General features: G+C 34.9%; 4 protein-coding genes across 5 annotated transcripts; 1 reads left to right on the forward strand and 3 right to left on the reverse strand.

The window, feature by feature from the left end:
• Positions 1-61: 61 nt before the first annotated feature.
• Positions 62-5,544, reverse strand: LOC123322128 (cytoplasmic FMR1-interacting protein). Of its 2 annotated transcripts, none has more exons than XM_044909973.1 (16): positions 5,146-5,544; positions 4,913-5,092; positions 4,673-4,854; positions 4,287-4,617; positions 3,831-4,226; positions 3,560-3,774; positions 3,242-3,372; positions 2,343-3,166; positions 1,863-2,041; positions 1,663-1,799; positions 1,390-1,581; positions 1,129-1,332; positions 976-1,067; positions 683-921; positions 474-621; positions 62-418 (listed from the first exon to the last, which is right to left on the reverse strand). In XM_044909973.1, exons 1-16 carry the CDS (start codon positions 5,356-5,358, stop codon positions 218-220), a joined length of 3,864 nt encoding a protein of 1,287 aa, XP_044765908.1. In that variant the 5' UTR covers positions 5,359-5,544; the 3' UTR covers positions 62-217. The 2 variants fall into 2 exon arrangements, with proteins under 2 accessions (XP_044765908.1, XP_044765907.1); XM_044909972.1 differs by having other exon boundaries at positions 976-1,070; positions 5,146-5,543.
• A 282-nt stretch (positions 5,545-5,826) lies between these two features.
• LOC123322129 (katanin p60 ATPase-containing subunit A-like 1) lies at positions 5,827-8,276 on the reverse strand. Its single transcript, XM_044909974.1, has 5 exons — positions 7,876-8,276; positions 7,610-7,824; positions 7,160-7,530; positions 6,590-7,083; positions 5,827-6,514 (listed from the first exon to the last, which is right to left on the reverse strand). The coding sequence occupies exons 1-5, from the start codon at positions 8,038-8,040 to the stop codon at positions 6,248-6,250; spliced, it is 1,512 nt and encodes a 503-aa protein (XP_044765909.1). The 5' UTR covers positions 8,041-8,276; the 3' UTR covers positions 5,827-6,247.
• A 261-nt stretch (positions 8,277-8,537) lies between these two features.
• On the forward strand, positions 8,538-12,336 carry LOC123322132 (solute carrier family 35 member C2). Its single transcript, XM_044909976.1, has 5 exons — positions 8,538-9,312; positions 9,368-9,582; positions 9,691-9,763; positions 9,820-10,248; positions 10,323-12,336. The coding sequence occupies exons 1-5, from the start codon at positions 9,112-9,114 to the stop codon at positions 10,608-10,610; spliced, it is 1,206 nt and encodes a 401-aa protein (XP_044765911.1). The 5' UTR covers positions 8,538-9,111; the 3' UTR covers positions 10,611-12,336.
• Positions 12,337-12,507: 171 nt separating this feature from the next.
• LOC123321679 (gelsolin-like) lies at positions 12,508-24,097 on the reverse strand. Its single transcript, XM_044909405.1, has 13 exons — positions 23,953-24,097; positions 22,985-23,148; positions 22,852-22,926; positions 22,728-22,796; positions 22,030-22,444; positions 21,299-21,975; positions 20,482-20,604; positions 19,258-19,407; positions 14,288-14,362; positions 14,163-14,231; positions 13,686-14,100; positions 12,915-13,591; positions 12,508-12,857 (listed from the first exon to the last, which is right to left on the reverse strand). Exons 1-13 carry the CDS (start codon positions 23,966-23,968, stop codon positions 12,675-12,677), a joined length of 3,108 nt encoding a protein of 1,035 aa, XP_044765340.1. The 5' UTR covers positions 23,969-24,097; the 3' UTR covers positions 12,508-12,674.
• Positions 24,098-24,119: the final 22 nt, after the last annotated feature.

Consider the following 24,119-nt stretch of genomic DNA (forward strand, 5'->3'; position numbering starts at 1 on the left):
ATCGTTCTCGGAATATTCTAAACTTTGAAAATATTTTATGAAGGAAAAAAATAAACAAAAATGCTAGTAATTATGTAATATAAAAAAAGTAGTCTTGTTCATTTATAAATTAATATAATATAAATAATTCAAAAATGTATGTATATTCAATCGCTCGGCCACAATAATTTGTAATAAGCTCAAATTGATAATATAAAATTTCAGATACAGGAGACACCTAACACTGTCGTAAATGTTCTGGTGCATGATAATGCTGCTGGGTATTCAAAGATGGGTGAATAGGGGGAGGGAAACATCTAACATGTTCCACAGATAATTCATCATTCTCCCCAGATTTCAGGAATTTGTTCAGAATAGCGAATATCTGTGAATTCAGTACTTGAAACCTTCTTATTCTGTCCACCATCCTTTTCAAGCTCTGAAAAAATATTAGAAAAATTAATTCAAGAAAATTATAGAACAGGAAAACTTACTATTCTTTTAACAACCTCATCTTTCATATCAACTCGTTGTACACGTAGAATGTGATAGCAAAAGTCCAGGGCCTCAAATCTCCTTTGTTGACCTAATAGTACTATCATGGTGCAACCAGCCCAATGAAGCCCTTCTCCGAACATCTCTCTGTAATCCAAATGAAATGTGAAGTGATTCCATTTCAATAGTGATATACTGATATACTCACTCTACAGTAAATTCATTCTCACTGACAGGTATGCAGTAGACAAATTGTAACGCAGACCATAACCTGTGAAATTCCGTACATTCATCAACATTAATTACACCATTAGCTGGTGGAACTCCCACCCAAACAGGATCGTCGAGGAAAGTCATCAGCCTGTTCAAAACTACTTCGAAAATTGACAGACCACAACATAATCTCTCCCTGGTTAGCAGGTCCCCTTCTCTGGATATCATGGCTTGCTGGAGAAGTAATCATATTGACAGATTGAAATTCACAGTGTTATTATTAGTTACCTTTGCAGTTCCCAATTTTTCAATATTGGTTACAATCTGCAATGCTGCATACTTAGCTTCTAATCTCTTTTGTTTCGTTTCAGGTTTCTCCCCTTCTATATTGAATGAAAAGATTAAGTTTGTTAAATATGATACAAGACTAAAATATGTCACCTTTACAAAACGGCCTCGGGAGTATATTTTGAAAAGGCGCAGCTTGCAGAAGATCGCATACTTCCTCTTGAGACAAAGCTTGTTCCATCAGTAGACAGAACAAAATTATATTGCCAAATTCACGGAAATTGTGGAAAAGCTCAGTACGGGCATCAGGATATTGAACAATATCATTAAGTTGGGCATGGTAATAACTAAGAACTCCTAAAATGTCATGAATAGAAATACAGCTAAAATTTTAAAGAACCAATCCTGTCTTACCAGGTGAGCCATAATCATATCTAGGCAATTTACAGATCTTGGGCATAGCCTCCATCAATGTTTTCGTGAATTGGAGCAAGTTGCCCTGGATTAAACTTTTCACAATTTTCAACAACTCTTCCATTACTACAGCAATGCCCTGATAACCCAATAGCTTACACATTGTGTGGAAATGTTGAGGGCCTACAAAACCTAAAGGAACCACAAATTGAAAAAAATTGTTCCTCATGATGATTTCGAGAAAAGAAAAAATTAATTTACTACTTGACCAACCTGAGTATTGCGCATACTGAGTTGTATATGCCAAGTTCAGAGGTTTACTACCCCACATGTAGTGGTGCGACATTTGTGCTGGCTTATCACGATGTACAGGAGGTGCAAAAGCTATTTGTCCACGGTACTTTGTGAATCTAAAAGTACAGGCTCATAAATAAAAAAAAATAGTAAGCACTTTGATAAGAGTAAACTCATACCTGTTAGTAGCAGCATTATAAACATAATTTGGAAGAAAATCGTAGTTCAACTCCCAAAAAACATGCAGTGTTACTCTGCCATAAGGGGCCAAAACATTATGATTAGCTTCTCCAAACATAGAATCAAAATCATCTAATGCTAGCCATTTGCTCAGTAATTTATGGCACAAGCGATTGACCTGAAAATGCGTGAAATAAATGGATAAAAAAAGCTATCGGAAAGGAATGGAAATAAATTCAGCACAATCTGATAGCAGTAGGAATAAAAAAGCCAAAATTTAAAAAGGAAGACCCATCAAATTAAAAAACATAATAGATATTGCATTTTGTTTACGACTTCAAAAGAAAATGGGGAAGCAACCAAACAATACACAGGATGTGAAATTAATGTGTGAATAGCTTAGTTGAGTATTAACTAAGCACTGAAGAGACAATTTGTGAATACCTGATTTGTTGAATTTAGAAAAAGTGATGAGTTACCTGTAAGAGTCCATCTAATTCCATCACTCCTGTGATATCACCTGCCTCGAATTTACTTATGGCTAAATCTAAGGATTTCTGCATATCTGCGTTGATTCTTTGAGTGATTAACTTGTTGAGATCAATAGATCTACCTAAAAGTTGTACGTGGCGTTGTTTGAGTAGAGTTTCATATCGATTCGCTCTTGGATAGGGTAACAAGTAAGCCCCTAATGCAGCACATTCAACTCTGTAACGTTTATCTAAAAATATACTTGCTGCAAGTTGCTTGTAATAAGCGAAAATCTGTTCACTCAATTTGTACACAAACTGATCGAAACATAAGTTAACTTCAGCTTCGACTTCATCATATAAAAACTGTTTTCGGAAGATAGTCAAAGCATAAAGAGCACTGTCATTATATAAATCGAGGGGGTACAAGACATACTCCATCATTGAAGGTTCTTTTGTTTTGAGAATATGATCTGTTAAAATCCAAGGCATGGACATGTCTATTGGGAATTGGATTCTTTTATCCATCGTTATCAAGTCGTTACATTCTTCGTTGTGATGATGACGCACGGTGCATTTATTGATTCTTCGCCCCACTGTCATCTCGAGGTAGAACTCTCTATACCAGAGTTGTGACAAGTCACAGCACTTCGATAAGGATTCGCTGAAATTCAATAAGTAATTCCAAAAGAATGAAGTTTTATGGAACTGGTCAATGAGGACCAAGTATTGTCCGTCAATGTCTTTGCGGAGTGTCCTCTTTCCTCCTGATTTGTCCGCGATTAAAGACTCTAACATTGTCCTCACCATGTAGAGTTGAGTTGATGATGGTCCTGGAAATGACGAAATTTCAGAGTACATTTGAAAATCCTTTTTCAATTTCAGAAAACTACAGAAGTCTCACATACCAACGTTTCTCCTTTGAACTTTTATATTGAAACCTCCATCAGGATCTTTGCGTCCTTTCAGTGCAGGATCTTGGGATGCTTCAAATCCCCTATTCCAATCTGCACAAGTCTCTCTGACAGAAGTGATGATACTGTAATATAATTTCGAGATTGAGATTTCTTTTGAAATACAAAGTTTTCAGAAAAATCAAGATCCCCAAAATAGGTCTGCAAATTGATCTAATATATATGAGTAACTAAATGAATTTTTTTCAATCTAGCTCCCAACAAGTTTATTGAGGATGGATTGAAATAATTCATTAGAAGATTATTGTTCACCTTCTAATAAGATCTTTTTTGTTTTTTACAGCTTTCCTCAACGGTTCCCTGAGGATAACTTGCACAAATTCCTGTAATTCAAAATAAATATTCCTCCGGATAGCATCTGTGAAAACAGTCTCCATTCGAGCCATAAGCACCTGAAGCCCTTTGATCATAGCTATAACTTCAATGAGTGCAAATTTTTCTTCATCTGTATAATTGTACCGAGTTGCCTAAAATATTTGATTTCAGCAAAGAAGTTTAAGAAGAGTACCCAAGAGCCCTTTACCCTCTCATATTCCTCAGCCTCTTGTGGGCAATCCTTATTCTGATGATGATCAGTTGGATGCAACAACTTCCAAGAATACAATTCAGTTACAACACTTGTCCATTCAGAGAGCAGCTGTAAGCCCCGTAATGCCAAATCAGCTGTTTCTTTGTTCTCTAAATCGCTGCCACTTTCTTTGTAGGTTGTAGTAACTTCGTTACTATATCTGGATAATTCGCTTATGTATTTGACATGATCCTCTCTTATCTGAGGAAGGTGTACCATCAAATCTGCTTGTGGTGATGGAGTACTACTACTACTCAGTGGCCATTTACTGGGATCGTAATGTTTACTCCTTTTAATATAATTGAAAGGGGCAATCTGCATATCTCCAAATAGAGGTACAACTTCCAGATTCTGAAACATACCAATATCATTGCAGGCAATTGGAAAAATACATATGAACATCTCAAATACCTTAAATATTCTATCAATACGATCTAGTCTAAGCTTTTTCTTCTGATCCAGTTTGTTAATATTACACAGTTCACTATCCATCAAGAACAAACCAAAGCCCATAACTTTTACTAGCATGTGTTTCTCTTCAGAAGTTAAATACATTTTTGTCTCAAACATATGCACACAGATATTCACAACGTCAGCTAAAAGTTCTTCATAACCAGGTACTTTCTCTAAATTTTCCTTAACTGTATCTCTCATTTTATTTTGCGTAGCCAAAAACATTGACAAATTTTGCGATTCTTGTAGTGTTTGGGAATCAGACATCACTTTAAGGAATTGTGCAGCTCTACAAACATCCAAAATGAAATGGACTTATAAAAATGGACAAGAAATTTAAATACCTCCTGTAAGTTGAATAATCATTCTTCACACTTGATTTCATATTTTTGAGTTCATCGAGCACAGCAAACATGTTGATAAATTTTCCTAAAGTTAACAAATATGCTTCTGAAACAAAATCTTTTCTTTTTTCAGTATGACATAACCTTCGAACTTCCTGGGAGAATCTTTCTATCGCTTTTCGCTGGAAAAGATATTGAATGAAATAGATTCAGGAGAGATTTCTACAATGATGACAATACCTGGAAATACATGAAATTCAAGAGCTTGTTTACTTCAGGGGCTAAGACCTCTACAGTCTTTTCATAAATTTCAACACGATTTGGTTGTTCATTGGATTTAGGTTGAGGAATAGCTCGAGAGCAGCATCTCCAGGTATATAACATAACGGCATGTTCTTGGCCTTCTTCAAGAAGTTCATTCTGGAAGTTGAAATTAATGAAACTTGTTTTTCAGGATATGAGTTCAAACCTACTAGACTAGCATGAACTGTAGCCTCTTCTATATATTTAGCAATTCCTGTAACGAAGCCATTCCTGTCTTCAAAATTGGTATCGAAATTAGCTTGATAAATTACTGAACATGGTTGTGCCTCAATACATGGTTGTTCATCAGGTAAAGGTAATTCATCCAATACATCCACATTAGAAATAGCATCGCTCAAAGAAACCCTGTCTGTTCCTGCCATATTCAAATTAAATAAACTATATCGACGATATTTGAGAGGTTCAGAAAAATTAATTGGATATCAACATTGCACAAATTTATAAAATTATACAGTTTTTGTCGAAAACATTACGGAATGAATCATTTAAATAAAATACGAAGGTGCGGCACTGTTCCCAAACAAATCCAAGACATAAATTGACACTTTAATTGACATATGTCAATGTCAGCGAATTTCTGTCATCGTTGTTGAATTTTTATGGTTTTATCCAGAGACAAGATCCAGAGTTTCATCAATTGATAGAATTTCTATGGTTTTATCCAGAATTTCACCTATGGGGGGTAGGCTCTCTACCCTCCATAATTTCATCAAACTTTCCCTTCTGGGAACAAGGAACAAAGCTGTTAAAAAAGCCTTGGTAGTACTAAGGCCTTTTTAATAGAACGTGGACTCAAAAACATTGATTTTTAAATAAAAGGCTGTTTTTCAGTATTAATTTAATTTTTTCAACAGTTTATAAATTTAAAAATAGACTCGGTACGTGTCAACTTCGTTTGAGCTCAAAAACTGAATAACATTAATATTATAGGGAACATTGGAAACAATCATATTATGTATAAACGACAACAATACAATTTTGATCAACTCAAAACAATTTTTTCTCAATTTGAAGTGATCGAATTGAAAACTAGTTCAATCTGTTTACTATAATAGTTATGATAAAATCCATAATATATAAAATTCGATAATACCTAAGTTAAAATTTCTTTTGGTTTACATCAATAAATTGTAAAAAAATTAGAATAAGTGAGTAAACTTTCACTGGCGTTAAGTTCTTGAGATACATATAAGGGAATGAAACTACTAGAGATATGCACAAAATAGTAATAAAACATTAAGAAGGTTAAAATCAAGAGGAACCAAACTCATTCATCCATTTCTCATATTTGACCAGATCTTCACTAGAAACACTCTTGTTGTTTTTCATCAATGCTTCCTGAAAATCTCTTGTTGTAACAGGTAAATCCAGTTCTTCTTTAGGAAGTTGTTTAATTTGATCTGGTCGCAAACCAAATATTTTTCTACGCATAGACATCATTGAAGCATCTCTGCAAACATTGGTTATGTCAGCCCCAGAGAATCCATCTAACTTCTCCGCAATATCTGCCAGGTTGACCTAAATGTGGGAAAAAATCATTACAAAATAAGTTGTGTAGGGATGCACTCTAGAATTTATTCTGTTCATAATCACCTCTGGATCCAATTTGACTTCCCTCAAATTTATTCTCAGTAGGGCTTCTCTCCCTTCTAAACTAGGCAGAGGTATGTAAATCCGTTTCTCTAATCTTCGTCTCAGAGCTTCATCAATATCCCAAGGGAAGTTGGTTGCAGCTAGAACCATAACAACTTTACCTGGCTCTTCATTATTTGCCGTGATACCATCCATTTGGACTAAAAGTTCGGACTTGACTCTTCTTGATGCTTCATGTTCAGATTCCGATCCTCTACGCGAACATAAAGAATCGATTTCATCAATAAAAATGGTGCTTGGTGCATAGAATCTTGCCATTTCAAACAGCAGTCTGACCATTTTTTCTGATTCACCGCGATATTTAGATGTTAGCGTCGATGAAGATACATTAAAAAATGTGGTGCTACACTCAGTGGCCACAGCCTTAGCTAGCATAGTTTTTCCTGTTCCAGGAGGTCCCACCATAAGAACTCCTTTCCATGGTCGACGAATTCCTAACAAGAGAAACTGTTTTAAATTTATTCACAGGAATTGAATGAAAATTATGGAGTGCTCATAAGATTTCTTTACCTGTGAAAAATTCTGGCATCAACATAGGCAATACAACAGCTTCTTCCAACAATCTTTTAGCTTCATGCAAATCTGCTATATCGTCCCATTTAATGTTAGGGTTCTTTTGTACTATATCTCTTTCCAATGTGTCTGCAAGTTCTCTATCCATACCATGGCATTCAAATTTTTTCTCTTCTGTTTCTTCTTTTTTCTCAACTGGTTCTTGATCTCTATCAGATTTGGAAGAAGATGGACGTTCTTCCTTTTTGGTTGATTTCAATTTTGCATCAGATCTTCTTCCAGTAGTTGATGAAACTACTCTTGAATCTTTTCTTTTTGTATCTACTTTCTTCACATTTGAAATTCTCGACTTATTGGGTCCGTTACCCCTTAAAAATTTATACAGATGAAGTTCCTCAAAGAATAACTGTGCTAGGGTTGAATAATCACTAGAGAATTATAGGATACCTGAAATTATTATGTTCGACAGGTGTAGGAGGAGCCCAAACGTCTGGATCATCATCATTTAGGTTCAAATCCCCGGTATCTCTTACTGGTTGCTCATCCCTATAGAATCTCCTCGTACCTATGGGTATGTCTCCTTTTGTTTTTACTCTGAAGAATTGTAAGGTTTGACTCAACTGTTTGACTTTTTCATATTCTAATGATATTTTTTTCTGTGCCTAAAATTCGAAGGAAGTGAAGAATAAATTTCACACACAGCACTGTATTACCTCTTCCCAGTGATTCCTGCGTGACGGTTCACTAATAGTTTTCATAAACCTATTCAGCATTTCTAGTGTGCCAATGTAAAGAACTTCTGCATTTTGATAATTTCCAATCATAGTATTTTCTCGAGCTAAAGTTAGATTTTGTGAAATCTCCAAAGCGGTCATCATTTATCGTATATGAAGAACAGTGACTTCTCAAGTTATTATTTCATTTCATGAATGACTCTACTGAAAGAAGGCCTTCGACTAAATATAGACGATATAATCTGCTATGTAACTAGAAAGTTGTATATTTTCGTAGACAACATATGAATAGAAGATTTATCCCTTAAAATAAACAGAAAAAAATACAAATTCCTGGAAAATCAACATCAACAGCTGTCAACGAGTAATGTTTATAACACAGAACATCATCCTTTTAATTTGTCATGTGTACAGATTCCTTTCATACATAATTTCGAAATAACCTTTTTTATCTCCGATCCAGCAAAAAAATCAGTGTCATATTTCTGTTGAATTTACTTGAATAGTTTCACTTTCAGGTGCTGAATGGTTTGAAAGAAAATACAATGATATGATATTAAGACATTTCCATTGATTTTCCACTTTAGGTATTACAGTTTCTACCTACTATTGATAGGTGTCACTAGTAATCCCAAATTTTCCTCGAATCTTGACATTGACATGGTTTGTCAAATTTGTACTTTCTATTTACGAAAATTTTCGCAAATACCAAAATATTTGAAGATTGAGGAAGTTTATTTGTAAACCTTAGTAAACCCATATCAGTGTTACCCATTTCGCTGCTCATCATGTAATTCTAACTGTTTCTAGCCGGTGTCGGTATTTCTCAATATTTATGATGAAAGGGAATGCTTACAGATGTGATTATTCGACCCGGAATGAAAACCACAAATGTTGAAATATGTATCTTGCAGCACAATCTTTGAATAGAAATCGTACTTTTTAAAAATCTGCGTCGACTTCTATTCATTACTTGCAAGGAAGTCTATCCAAGGTCAGCCAATTGCGCTAGGTTAATCCTTCAGATATGGTTAATAATAAACTACTTATGTCCATATTGAGTCGAGAATTTGATAAAAATGTTTGGTTTTAAGAAGTATGGAAATAATACTCCTACATAAGGAACGATTTGTGGAAATCAGATGAATTTTTCCAAATTTTATACTATTTTTCATATATAGTCACCTAACAGGTGTTGGGGAGTTACCTATCAATATGTTTGGACGAAGAAGTAATTTAAAATACAAAGTGGTAGAAAATGAAACTGTCTTCGAAGATGCAGACGATTTTGAACCAGTCAAAAAAGATTTTGCATCCTATAGCTTTGCACAGACATCTCTTTTCACATTATTACTTATAGTTGTTTATTATATTCCATCCATTGGTTTAACATTTTACCAGCATTGGCTCTTTGAGGTATGTTTTTGATTTATTACTCTATATCAATATTCATTTATTGTTCATTTTCCAGAGTATTCATTTTCCATTAACCACAGTTCTTATTCACTTGGTAATAAAATTTATCTTGGCCCTATTTGTTAGATTATTTTTGGAGCGTAAACAAGTGAAAAAAAGAATTGTTTTTGGATGGAAGGACTATGTAATTTCTTTTGGACCACCGGGAATTTCCAGTGGAATAGATGTTGGGTTTTCTAATTATGGTCTTGAACTTATTACAATTTCATTGTAAGTATTAAGATTATTCTCATGTTGTAACATATGGTTTATGTGAACTTGCAAAGTTTCTAATGAAATTCTTAGCTTGAATAATTCTAACACATTACATATTTCCAGGTATACCATGACTAAGTCTACAACAATTGTGTTTATACTAATTTTTTGTATATTACTGAAGTTAGAGAAAAAAGTAAGTTCTAGTCAACTTTTCTTTGATATAATTAATTATTATTATCTACCTTTTAGTCTTGGAGCCTATTTAGCATAGTTATCATGATATCTATAGGTTTAATGTTATTCACATACAAGTCCACACAATTCAATTTTCTTGGATTTTTACTGACATTGCTGGCATCTGTTTGCTCAGGGATAAGGTGGACTTTCGTTCAGTTGCTTATGCAAAAACAGAAGATGGGTGTGCAAAATCCAATTGACATGATGTATCATATGCAGCCTTGGATGATTTTATCAGTATTACCATTTGCAATTGCTATCGAAGGAAATATGGTTATTGTAAATTGCCAACTATTTTTATCTGACGGTTACAGCACTTTTTTTTATGTGTTGTTCAAAATTGTAGCAGGCGCATTTGTTGCATTCTTCATGGAAATTGGAGAAATGTTACTAGTCACTTACACTTCAAGTCTGACTTTGTCTGTAGCTGGTATTTTTAAGGTGAGATTTGGTCAATGGACATTTTTTATTGAATGGGATCATTCTATTCAGTAAATTCATTTATTTTTTTTTAGGAGGTATTTGTTTTGGGTCTTGCAATTTTATGGAATGGAGACCAGTTGTCTCCAATCAACTTGGCCGGTTTATTTCTATGTCTATGTGGTATATCGAGTCATGTCATCCACAAAATAAAAGGTGATGGTAAGAAACCAACAACCCGTCGTTACATAGAAGACTCAGAACATCAGGAATTGGGAGGACTGATTGATAAATTTTCCAATGCCGATCTCAGTAGCGAGAGTGACGAAGAGAAGAGCGACAGCCAAGTAATATTTGACATTTTAAAAAGCCGTGATCGGTAGTGATCCTCTTGAGTATATTTTATTTGCAATCTGTGGTAAAAATGTCGAATTGCATCTACAGTTTCATGTTTTGGTTCAAGCTTTGTATTTTCAGGTTTCATGGAAATGTATACTTGGTATTTTTCGTATTTTTTGGCGAGAAAAAGATCTCTTGATTCACTTCGTATCAGTGATTAAAACTATTAAAAAGCATGCATTTGCTTTAAATTTTTTTTTGGATAAAAAAGGTTAATAACCCTTAGTTTCTGTGATGTTTTTGAAGATAGTGAAATATAGTTTTCTAATCTTTATATATTGAAACAATTTCTGAGGAAGAGATTGTACATCTTGATATTTAAGACATGATTAATCAGAGTTATAAAGTAATACTGTCCTTTATTTGAACTGACTGAAATTGGACATCATTTTTTCAAATTTTTTTTGATTGTGAACGTCTTTAATGATATTGTAAGAGCAATTCTGAATTTGTTAGATGTAGTAGTATATCTGTTAATATTTCACAATCCAACAACTTGAATGTTTTGTGGAAGATTGTTGGAAATTGATTTCTCAATATTCTCCCAAAAATGAGCAAATATTTCTCATGATGGCACGATTGATGATTGGAAAATAGAAATATAATTTATTGAATGGACTGCACCTATTTTAGTTATGTACATTGTAGCACTTCAAACTATTTTATCCTAAATATTTATTTGGGACTGTGTGCATAGCAATTTGTCTAGTTGTAATTGAGTTTGATGAGTATAAATTATCAGTTAGAACCATTTCAATCGATTTCTTAACAAAATTATGAATATAGTCAATTCATCATTTTTTTATGCCATAACCAAGCAATAGAACCAGGTTTTACCAAAATTGGCCATAGTCATTTTGATATTTTGCGAATTTTTCTGTTTGTGCCATAAAATATTTTTCAGCTCATGGAATTCACTTCTACAACAGAATATCTCAACCTATGGACCTCTTTGAAACTTGAAATATTCTAATTTTACGCAAATTTATGCAGTGAAAGTTGCAAGACTTGATACTTGAAAATGATATCTGCGCTTGACTATGTTTTATGTTACGTTTGACACAGGACATTGGAAATTCGACATTACGGTCGAATTAACTTGTCCTCTATTTAATGTATTTATGTTAATCTTTCCTTAAAGCCCAGTGTTTTCACTGTTGTCTCGTCTTTCAGTCGCTTCAACCTACGTACGCATGAGTCCTACATTTGAAACCAAAAGTAATGACGATATGAAGCATAAGTGCTACTTGTGCTACCTCAACCTTCCAATGTTGAGGTACATAATAAATATTGTTCAATTTGCGAATGGCGACAGCGAGCACACAGTGTTAGGAATTGAATATATAGTTCAATTTTATTTAAATCATTCCATTTTTGTGGTATTTACTTTCAAATGATGTTTTGCATAGTACCAATTTGGCTGTGTGCGTACTGCAGTCAACTGATGTTCCAACTTTAATATGTTCTTGTTTTGTTATTTTATCAGAGAAATTCTCCGCTTTTGTTATTTTTTCTAAGATTTAATAAACTGAATGTGTTCGTTACAGTGTGTTTTCATCTATTGTTTTGGCTGTTTTAGAAGAGTATTTCACATATAATTCATAATATCGAAATCTAGTGGTTGTGAATTCACAAGTGTTTGATTTTCGAACTACACAAGTTGGTTGTTTTTTGTACACTTGTTTACAAATATATAATTTTCAATGAAAATTTTTTTATTCAGTCTACAGCTTACTTATAACTTTATAATCGAACCTTATTTTTTTACGCTCCCTTGTGATTTTTCGTGTTTTATGACTAATTTTTGAATGAGTCCGGAAGGCAGGCAGCCTGTCCCATGTTCAGAAACACAATGTGGCACAATGAAACTACATATAGTGCTTATTGGATAAAATTCAGTTTAATAAATACGCTTAATTATAAACTTACAAATGAAAAATGATTCTTATTAATTACTATTTCATAACCTCTATAAAGCTTGTTGAAAATTGTATAAATTGAACAGCAACAGTGTTGTCTTCAGTATAAATAAGGCACTTGAACTGTTCTCAATGAAGAGACAATGCTTTGTTCATTGCAATCAAATGGGCTTTGGCGTCGTCGTATTTGGTGTCGGTATCCCATAAATTATCGTTCCATGCTGGGAATTGTTTCTTGAATTTTTCTTCTTCATTGCCCTGTTGAACCCTTATTCTGGGGATGTTTTCTCTGCCGAACCTCTTCAAGTAATCCTGTAAACAAACAATATGTACCTTTTGCATATCGATAGTTCAAAAAATCGATTTTACCGTGACTAGATCTTCACATTTAGATTTTTCTTGGACACTGGCGCCATTTCCAATCCATATAAACACCTTGGTTCCTACGTCTAGAATCATGATATCATCAGGATTGAGGTCATCTTGTTCGAAGTCGAATATTTGTTCAACACTGAACTGATTGGTTTTTCCCCTGATCGAAGCATGCAATAGTCTTGCCTCCCATCCTTCAGCTTCTTCCGTGCTGGCATCACGTACAAGCCTGCTGCGAATTTGCCTTTGTCCTTGCCAGGTCTTGAAGTATTGCGTGAAAGCTGTTGGCTCAGCCTCTTCGACGATCCTTTGTACGTGAGTCCATGGCGGATAACTTTTGGTCTTCAGGAAACTCTCCGCGATTTTCATAGCGTTAGTTTTCTCGTTACTGTTGCATTTCTTTCCTATCCAAACGAATATGTTAGAATCGACCGTGTCCAAAATGAAGCAGTCATTGGTGTCCAGAGCCGACTGAGAGAAGGGTTTCTCGCCAACTGGGGCAACTTTAAGATCGCCTGTAGAATCCGAGACTCTGTATAGCGTGGCCACCCTCTGTTGATTCGATTCGAATTGCAAATCGTCTCCTCCTGCAGACTCAGGGGGTACCTCTGACCTAGAGCCAGATCCGAGGTTCTTGAAGAATTCCTCTACTTCGTTTTCAGAACTGAATTCATCTGAAAATAAACGGTTTTTTTTCTTCAGCTCGAATAGATAGAGCAGAGAACGTTCTAGTAAGAATGTCCATCACCCTTTCTCGTGGTAACTCACCAATGATATGCACGTGTGCCTTTCCTGCGTGATCCTGGTCTCTGATTTGATTTGCTGCGGTGATAGCTTTCAGGCGTTCGATTCTTTTGCTTTTGGTTCCAATGTAAACGTAGATATCCTTTCCTATGTCCAAGATGAAGCAGTCCCCCTCGTTCATTGAAGTAATTTTGGGATCGACTTGTTTGACTCTGACATTTCTAGATCCCTTCACTTGGAACAGTCTTGTCTCGAAAGCGTCTGGGTCAACGTGGTGGAACCCAGATGCTACACCCCCAGGAAGGTACCTGATACCGCTCTTGAAGTTGGATACGAATAGTTGCGATTCATGTTCTTGTACTTCGCGGTATTGTATTGGTACACCCCCAAGAGCGTCGTCCAACTGAACTGCAAGAATGGCTGCAGCTCCAGCTTCATCCTGCACAGAAAAATACGTTTATTGATGTTTGAATCGTTTCTATTTCTAAATATTTGTCTAACCTGCGAGGTCTTTGATCCTAACCAAAAATGAAGGTCCCATTCCTTGGCTCCACTTTTGAGAATCTTCGTCTGAAATTAGAATGGGATATTTCAAAGTTGTTCCCAGATTCAATTGTCAATCTTACCCTGAGGATGATGTAGGAGTCACCTTCGTAGAATTTTCCATATTGGTCTTTGGGGTATGGGACTGGCTTGAAGTCCTGTAAAGATAAACAGTTCAGAGAGTCCAGATAAAAAATTCTGGATGATTAATTATTTTCGAATGCTTTTCCTCAATTTATTCTACTTCTTTCTTTCTTCTTTCTAGGAATTCACACGTCCAGAAACGAAACCGAAAAATTTAAGGGGCAATTTAATTTTTTTCGGATTCGAAATAAACCCAAATTAAGAACACTTGAACTAAATGAGGAAAGATAGAAAATGAATTTAGAAAAAGTCCTTTTAGAGAAATATTTTTGGATTCAAGTTGTTTACAATACCACATTTCATCTGAGGCAATATGAACTTGAATAATTGTGAAGTATGTTAGGTAACTGATATATGGAGCAATAATTTAATCTACAGATAAGGATGTGGTATACCTATAGTTGTTCTTCTCACGTTAACTGAGACCTATTTGGCAATACAAAACACAATAATACTAGGCTAGAACATAATTACGAATGTGTTCATATTTATAATCATTCAGAATAGTAAACATTTTTTTGTATAACCATCAGGATTGAAACTTCTGAAATGTTTTTCATAATGAAATATATTCATCTCCACAATGAAATTATCCTTTTCAATTCCAAGCGTATTTGCAATTTTCCTACGCAGGATGAATTCTGGATTTTGTTTGATTCAGGTTGAATATTGGTCAACATATCTTTCATCACCATACCTTGATTTCACAGAGCTGAGGACAGGAATTATTTTAGAGAAAGGATGAATCTAGGCAAAGAAGAATTTGAAAAGAGCCGAGGGAGTATTTGTAGGTCCTGTTCTTCATATACTTTGAGGATTTCTCAGAGAAATGACCCTTTTCTGATTGCACAGCTATTTACTAGGAAATACTAGCTCTGTTTTTTTCAGGTATCAGCGAGAAAATCATGGCTTTATGTACTCTGATGAGAAAATAAAATGATTATGGCTTTCTCCAAACAGTGGCTGTCCCAGGAGTGAAAGAAAATAACTTTGAAACTTATTCTTATTTGAATTGGGAAATGAAATCATTTTTCGATATCCGAAAAAATATTTCTCTCAAGTTCTTAAAGAGCAGCTCTTGTAGTAATAAATCTCGAAATTTTTTAGAGCTCATTGCAGTGGCGTTTCCAGGAGTAATGTTGGGTTGGGGGCATAATTTTTTATTATTGCCAAATATTACTTTGCTTATAATGTGAAACCCTCATTTCATAATGAATAAACAATAAGAAGGTTTGCACTTTCATTACCCGCATTGAACTTGATGTGCTGAATAAATATTGGGTCATCAAACAATTTTCGTATATTAATTCGAGTTAATACGTCGTGAATATCATTTCGGAAACTTTTCGAAACTTAATAGAAAAATTTAATTGTGTTTCAATATTTTGGCTCTGTAATGATACCAGTCTGTATTTTTTATTTTAAATTGTTTTCATTGTCTGTTGTATTGTGCATTTGTGTATGTAATTGATTATAGAGACCGCAACAACATCAATTTTCACCTCCGGTGGCTTCTGCATGTAAAACGTTCATTTGAGTGCAGCGAAGCTCTGTTATTTTTGGCTACTCGGTAACGAGACTTTCTCTAACATTCTCACACAAACATAAATTTCAGACAGTGGCTGGTATTTTTATCTACTGTCTATGATGACAGTTTCATTCGTCCAGGCAGGTTAATATACTCAAATAGATAATTCGAGCTGGAGCATTAATCATTGTTCTGGAATTTATTTTTACGGCTACGCAAGGAATTGTAGACTTTTTTCAGAGCATTAATTTAATGTTACATATCAATTTCAGTTTCAGATCGTTTCAACTTTACAATTTGCATCTGTATAATGCATGATTCCAAACAATAACTTACAGTAATAGTTGGAATATTTCGATTTTTTTTACATGTGGGTTGCAATGTTACTGATGGCTTTTCCCATTTCGTATTTTGGTATATGTCTCATAATTTTTCCTCCCCCTCTAAAGGTGCCTTGGAAATAGTTTCAAATTTCCGAGAAACTTGCTTAGTTTTGCCAAGCTACAAAACGTCTGTCTTTATGCTGTACATATCGTATTTACCGTTTAATCCACACATAAAACAGCGGTATGCATAAAATAACAAAGCGTCGTAAATATCAGAATAAGTGATTTACCATGATCTAAATATAAGTCGAAAACATCTTCAGACCTGCGAAACAACAGTTAATCCTCATGCATATGTCCACTACATCTGATGTATAGGTATATTATGTTCCCTCCATGTCACCTAAGCAGATATTCATCTTGCACGGAGCTATTTCTGATCATTACCCGAGAAAGAACGCGTAAAAAAGTTTTTCCACAGTTTTATGGGTAATTAAATCTTGTGATCTTTACAGTTTTTATGTCCAAGCTTAAATCGATAAGTAATAATAGAGTCTTTTGTTTCATTCTTTGTCATGGATCAATGCTCCACTCCAGAGGGTGGATCATACTGCAGCACAGTATTCGTATATGTGGATTTTCCTACCCCCTTTCATAAAATCACGAAATCTTATGGTTTCGAGACATAGGCCCAAATTTTTTCATCAAATCATAAGAACTGATAGAAATTATCAATAATAATTGAGAATTCATTTCATTTGGCCCTTTTTTGTGAAGTACAGAATCTTTAAGGATAATTATAACTCATATCTTCGAACGGTACCTAAATATAAATAATGGACAAGACTGAATATGAATAACATCACAGGATGATTCATACTATTCTTCCAAACACGAAATTTAATACCGACATAAAACGTAAATAGTTAACATATGTTTTCTAAAAGCACAGCTTATCTTTTTCCATTTAAAACGATAAATGCAAGATGTGGACGTTTCCATATTGAAGGTACGAGAACTCTTCACTTTAGATGAGTTTCATTTTTGGGTAAAAAAATATCAGAGTAGAAAGATAGGCATGGAAAGTCTTCATCTTGCATTGCACATTGGATTGAACTTTGCCACAATAACGAAATATTGGTCCCTGCTTAATGAAATGTTCAGAGCTTGGTCTTCCAGTACGATTAATTCGTAACAAATATCAGGGAAAACAGGAAACAGATCAATAACCAGACAATCCGACGCATCAGTAGTTCCCAAAAGGTTTTACATTGACCCTTTGAAAACGAAGGTGAAATTATTGAAGGGTGTACAGAAAGGGCGCACTCATAAAAAATTAATTCATATAACCGTCGTTTATGATAGTTGATTTGGATTGTTAGAGTTTATTTTTAAATTACGTGTGATTTGATACGAAATCGAAGAGGCTGGTTGATGTCGTCTATTTTAAACTTTTTTTCTGGCAAAAATTACTCATTAAAATCAGGTGAACTTTTGGGAGATAGTCAAGATTTCGATTCTATGGAATGGAAACAACTGCACAATGTTTTGAAACTCTGCTTTGATCTTCCGAAATAATTTTATCGATAATTCAATCTTTGGCTGTGAAATAAAACTGAAATGAGCATTGAAAGACCAATAAAAATATCTATTTCCAAGGTCTGTAGGGAAGAGAAATTTTAGTAGTTACATTTGAAAGGGGGGTGAAAAAATTCGATTTTGGATAATCCCTCAAACAGGTCGTTATTACCAAGGACTTTTTTCGACGAATTAAGGAAAAATTCCCTTTTTCCTATTCAGTGTGACACCTGTATACATTTCATGTGTTGACCACACAATAGATAGCTAACCACAAGAACGACTTGGTAAATCAGTTCAGTAGCTTCGTTTCTTCCATTCCCATAACAATTATGATCATTAAAACTGAATCAACAAGATTTCCCTATACGTTCAAAATCCCGGGGAACGAATGAATCATGAAACTAATTTATTGAAGGTTGTTTGACCTTGGCAATAATTCGAAAAATACAATTGCTGTTGAACCTTTTACCTTCATCGCAAATGGCTGAATAGACTCTTAATGTTGGTCAATAAACAAAAATAGCTCAATTGAAGTAGTTAGACGTGATATAAACATTTGGGTATCACTGATTAATGTGATAAAGATATATTTATATTTCCTTGAATGGAAGATGCTGGAAATATATTCTCACAATTGAAAATCCGTTTATATTTGAAGAATATAAAACCAATCTAGTTCATAAACGAACAAACCTTATCTATGCATGAAAATTGGTATGAAAATAATTGAAATTTCAGCATAGTTCTGATAAAAAGGATAATTTATTAGAAAATTGATTCGCAAAAGGGTTTTTTGTTTTGAATTATGTTCTTGATGATTATTAACTGTTCGTTTGTCTATCAATTAAAGGAAATTATTGAATTTTTGTTATTTACTATGTTTTAAAATTTTTGAACAGTAAAATACTGAAATAATTACTCTATATCGAAATGAAGAGAAGGAAATTCACCCAAATTCATTAAAAATATTACAACTGTAAAGATCACATGCAAGTATAAATGCTATAAAATAACTGAAAATCTATCGAATAAATAAACTTCACGTAGGTATCCGCTTATGTGAAAAACTGCGGAATTACCCATTAGTTTTCATGAGTATCTCGATATTTCTTTAGGAAAAAAGGTAAAACCACAATTTGAATATAATGAATTCGGAAAGGAAAGAACATGTGATATACCTAGATATGCAACCAAAAAGATTATGATGATTTTCGGAGAAAATTTGAAATATTCACTTCAATTCTTGGTAAAATTCGACATGGAAAAATTTCTATCAGATTTACCAAAAATATCTGGGAATGGGAATAGCGACCGGCTTCTGAATATATGATAAATGAGAAGATACTGAATGAAACGTTTGTTCTCTTGGGAATTTCCTGAAAAATTGCTAGTTCAAATGGCCATTGACACCGAACAGAATAGTTTATTTATTTTCGAACAAAACCAGTTTTAATGAATACTGAAAAGCGCTCACCTCTACTCTCCAAATTTCTATGCCTTCTTCGCTACCGGCTTTTTCGAACTCGGGATAAACCTGCTTCATTTTTAGTCTTCCAAGAAGCGACGCCAAACTGCGACTGGCGTCGACTAGAAGCTGGGTGGATTTTATACGAACTCCACCCGCTCAAATTCGGGATAGAAATGACAAATAGAAAAATCGACGGCTATGTATAATGTATAACATTGTTGTTGCATACCGAATATACCCGTATACGTACACATGACCCTGCGCATTTTTGCTCGGTAGGCTGATTTTGCTATTATCACTAAAACTATATTATCAGTTTATCAGGTACTTTCCGTATATCTTCACTCGTATTAAACGCTTATCGTTACTCGGAATCATGTTTATAGAGGGTTTTAATTGCTAATATCAAGAGTTTGAATCCTAGGTATGACATTGGCAATCACACCTACAAGGTGTGGTTTTTGACCAAATGTGGCAGAAACCACAGTCTTTTGGATTGGAAGAAAAAAGTTCAACAAATGTCATCTTTTAATCTTGAACTTTCTACCCCAAGATTGAATGGGTGTCAGGAACTACTTTCATGTAGTTATCACTAGTTGTTGAGCAACATTTCAGGGTAGAAAATTTCCATGCTGGAAGTGTTTTATTCATTTTTGGAAATCTTGAACCAACATCACGTTCTTTCTCTTCAAAAGTTCCATGAAGTCAAGTAGTTTCCCAAATTCCATCCAAACAATGCCTTCTTCTTGGGTAAATTAGGTTGAGAGAACCCTTCATCATGAAAATATCTCTGGATTTCTCTTTGTGGTGAAATACACTCATCTAGTACTTATTACTATATTCCACAGATGTTCTAGTGTATCATTGAAACATACAATAAAATTTTCATTACGTAGACTGAGAGGTCGTGGATGAAGTTTCTGTTGAAAGAAAATCTTGCAAAATAAGCATAATTTAATATTTTCGTAAAAGGTATACATCACAGAAAATATACATTTATTTCATAAATACACTAGTTGGTGTCTTTATATAAACCTGAATTTTTGGCTAAAATCTATATTTGTATATCTAAAATCGAAAATTACATATTATTATAAAAGCAAAACTGATCACAATACATAGCATAAAATTGTAAAAATATAACTTTACTAGGAATTTGAATCGCACTTTTTCGGAATACACTGTCGGTTAGAGACATTGGAAGATACCATGCAGAATTCAGCAAATCTAATTTTTATGCGACCACAGGTCGTCATCCCAAGATGGAAATTGTTTCTTGAATTTATCGTCTTCTTCTTCTTGGTTGATCGTTATTACTGGGACTCCATCCCTTCCAAATTTCCTCAAATAGGCCTGAAACGGAGAATTTACTATAAATTGGAAATTTCACTACTAAATCTTCTATTATATATAAGGTGGAAAATGCAGGAGGTGATTGTCTGTCCAAATATTTCGTGCATAAATATGTAAACCCTTTCTGAGTCATAGGGTGTCATAGGGATGTAAATCTTCCCCATGTTTACGTTGAAAGGGCAAGGGATAATTCGTTTTAATTGTCGATATATGTTGATAGTCTTTCATTATTCTGAACAAATGAGGTCATCAGCCTGCTGTTTGTCTTGATGGTGTTTCAAGGTGTTCACACCCCCTTTCAAACCAGTCCAACTTCTCGAAAGACTCAAATTTACAGCTGAAAACATCATTCTCTGAAACCTTGGAGGGTTTTGTTGAAAATAGGTCTAATGCTCTAACCACAACGGTTTCCAAGAGAAACTGTCAAAAGTAGTGGAAAGATTTCTGCAATATTTTGATAGTTGTGGTGTAGTAGCCAGGAACAGTAGACAGATGACCTTATTTTCAGTTTAGTATAAAGAAAGACTCTACATATCAAAAATTTCAACAAAATATCTCTTGTTCTTTCAATTTTATCAGCGAAAATTGGAGAGAAACTTATATTTTTACACCCCATACCTCAGAAGAAGTGCATATTCGACGCCATGTTTCTTCACGTAATGGACAAGGAATCACCTATCCTTTTTTCGCTTACCAAGACTAAATCCCCACTCTCTGACTTTTCCTGCTCACTTGCATCTTTTCCGATCCACAAGTAAATCTTGGTGCCCAAGTCTAGAATCATGACATCGTCAGGGTAAAGATCGCCTTGTTCAAAGTCGAAAATTTGATCGATGTCGAAATGATTTTTGTTGCGTTTGATCGATGCGTGGAACAGTCTGGCTTCCCATCCTTCAGCTTCTTCGTTACTGGCCTCACGTACAAGCCTGCTACGGTATGGTTTCTGCCCATCCCAGGATTTGAAGTACTGCGTGAACGCAGTGGGCTCAGCCTCTTCCACAATCCTCTGAACGTGGGTCCATGGTGGATAATTCTTGGATTTCAAGTAATGTTCCGCGATTTTCATGACGTTCGCTTTCTCCACACTGTTGCACTTCTTCCCTATCCAAATGAAGATGTTGGAATCGACCGTGTCCAAAATGAAACAGTCGTTGGTATCTAGGGATGATCTAGAGAAGGGCTTTTCGCCCACTGCCTCAACTTTTAGATCTCCAGAGGAATCTGTTACTCTATAAAGGGATGCTGTGCGTTCTTGGTTCGACTCGAACTGTTGATCGTCTCCGCCATTCGAATCTGAAGGCACTTCAGAAGGAGATCCCGAACCGAGGATTTCGAAGAATTCTTCTCGCTCTTTGTCTGTGCTGGATTCATCTGGAGAGAATTCGTTTCAAAATGGTTAAATCCAATATTATGGTTAGGTCATACCTATGATTTCCACTTTTGAATGGCCTGCATGGTCATCATCCCTGATTTGATTGGCGGCAGTTATGGCTTTCAACCGTTCAATCCTCCTACTCTTAGTTCCCACATAAACGTAAATGTTTTTACCAACGTCTAAGATGAAGCAGTCCCCATCGTTCATCGAATTTATCGTTGGATCAACTTGCTTCACTCTCACGTTTCTGGATCCTTTCACTTGGTATAGTTTCTTCTCGAAAGCGTCTGGATCTACGTGGTGGAACCCAGAAGAAACTCCACCAGGAAGGTACCTGACGCCTTTCTTGAAATAAGATAAGAAAAGTTGGGATTCGTGCTCTTGTACTTCGCGGTACTGAACTGGAACTCCTCCAAGAGATTCGTCCAGTTGCACTGTGAGAACTGCAGCTGCACCTGCCTCATCCTGAAAAATATTCAGTCAGCATATGGAAGCAATGAAAAATTAATAAGTGTCCTATGTCAAATCAGTAATGGTTCAATCTAGGTTACCACAGAATAGTCTAAATCGTCTGTACTGAGATGGGTTTCGCTTTATTACCCATCAGCATTCAGTAACGATGATAATTTCTACTTCAAGATGGATTTATTCTTGACCGAAGAGCTGGTACACATTTTTCTCTACCTGCTACCTATTTTGCAAGTTCCTGAGACAACTCAGGCTACTAGTCTATTACAGAATTTCTCACCTGCGATGTTTTTGATCCCAACCAATAATGTAAATTCCACTCCTTGGCTCCGTTATCGAAAATTTTCGTCTAAAATAAAACATTTGTTTTGAGAGGAACAAAAAAAGTATTCAGGTATCCTTACGGATAGAATGATGTAGGAATCTCCTTCATGAAATTTTCCATATTGTTCCTTCGGGTAGGGAACTGGTTTGAAATCCTGTAGGAATTTTAATTTTAGTTGTGAATTTTCTGCTCATTTTTTGAATGTCATTTACCTCGATTCTCCATATTTGGAGTCCATTCTCCTGTCCGGCGTTCTCAAATTCTGGATATACTTCCCCCATTTTCGATTTGTGAATTGCTTTGTTTCTTGGGGTAGTTGATTTGTCCTTGTTAACACCACTGGCGATGTTAGAGTGGAAGAAGACTAATAGGATGCCTATGACAAAATTGAATGGGTTGAAATTCAGTCGAAAGCTGGTTACAGTTTTGTTAGATTAAGTGCATGGGTATTCCCATATTATGCAGAGAGGGGAGATAACACTTTTGTTGCTATTTATCTTAGATTATCCGCAAATTGGATACTGCTGATTAGAGGAATAGCAAGATCGTTGATAAACTATGATTATAACCATATAAGTCTCATTCACTTTCGATAACTTTTCATGGAAATTACCCTCATAATCGTAGGACTACTACACAAAAGTACATATAATGGAATGTGAAAACAGCTGTTTCATTTGGAAATTGGGAGACATTCTGACGTATTTTTCATCGATTTTCCTAGGGAAGCGCACACTCAGATCTTCTGAAATTAGAGGAATTACCCTAAAATTTAGGAGTTAACATTCTGTAGTTTCTGGATAAGCTTGATTTTCAATTCTCACCCAATAATTCGCGTAACAGATGATTTTTGCTTTGGAGTGCTTCTAATTACAGAGGAAAATTTCACATCATCCCGACAAGAAAAATCAAAATCCTCCCTTTCTTAAATTTGGGATTTTTTAACTATCGAAATTTAATATTCTCTTGGAGTTTCCGAATAAAACATTCAGGTAATCAAGAAACTCTGTATGATCATTGAAGTCCAAGTTCAATTATTGTAACAAGCGAATATTTGTCCGTTCGAAATTTTCTTTAATTGTTTGTTAATGAGGATCTACATTCTTCTCGTAATTTCTAACTTTTCGGTTCGTTAATTCGTTTAGAAAAGGAAAAGTGAAATATTTTGTGGAATACATACCTATAACCAGTCGCATAATAAACTATTTCGGTTAACAACAATAATAGGCGTAGGTACTCAGAGATTGGTTGACTTCAGAGAACATACTAACAAACTGCTCTTGAAAAGACCGATCTCATTTCTTGAAACTATTTCCTAACTGAGTTCCTTGAGAATATTCATTGAAA

Source organism: Coccinella septempunctata, chromosome X, assembly GCF_907165205.1.
Source record: "Coccinella septempunctata chromosome X, icCocSept1.1, whole genome shotgun sequence".
NCBI classification, from domain to species: Eukaryota; Metazoa; Arthropoda; class Insecta; order Coleoptera; family Coccinellidae; genus Coccinella; species Coccinella septempunctata.

Coding starts and splice junctions, on each gene's coding strand:
- LOC123322128 (XM_044909972.1), bottom strand. CDS start 5,358: ATGGCAGGAACAGACAGGGTTTCTTTGAGCGATGCTATTTCTAATGTG. Junction 3,167..3,241: donor AGTTCAAAGGAGAAACGTTG/GTATGTGAGACT, acceptor CGTCATTTCCAG/GACCATCATCAACTCAACTC. Junction 622..682: donor GAGAATGAATTTACTGTAGA/GTGAGTATATCA, acceptor TTTGGATTACAG/AGAGATGTTCGGAGAAGGGC.
- LOC123322129 (XM_044909974.1), bottom strand. CDS start 8,040: ATGATGACCGCTTTGGAGATTTCACAAAATCTAACTTTAGCTCGAGAA. Junction 7,084..7,159: donor GATGCCAGAATTTTTCACAG/GTAAAGAAATCT, acceptor TTCTCTTGTTAG/GAATTCGTCGACCATGGAAA. Junction 6,515..6,589: donor AAGTCAAATTGGATCCAGAG/GTGATTATGAAC, acceptor TCCCACATTTAG/GTCAACCTGGCAGATATTGC.
- LOC123322132 (XM_044909976.1), top strand. CDS start 9,112: ATGTTTGGACGAAGAAGTAATTTAAAATACAAAGTGGTAGAAAATGAA. Junction 9,313..9,367: donor ACCAGCATTGGCTCTTTGAG/GTATGTTTTTGA, acceptor TTCATTTTCCAG/AGTATTCATTTTCCATTAAC. Junction 10,249..10,322: donor CTGTAGCTGGTATTTTTAAG/GTGAGATTTGGT, acceptor ATTTTTTTTTAG/GAGGTATTTGTTTTGGGTCT.
- LOC123321679 (XM_044909405.1), bottom strand. Junction 20,605..21,298: donor AGAGTGGGGATTTAGTCTTG/GTAAGCGAAAAA, acceptor TCTCCGTTTCAG/GCCTATTTGAGGAAATTTGG. Junction 14,232..14,287: donor ACTCCTACATCATCCTCAGG/GTAAGATTGACA, acceptor TTCTAATTTCAG/ACGAAGATTCTCAAAAGTGG.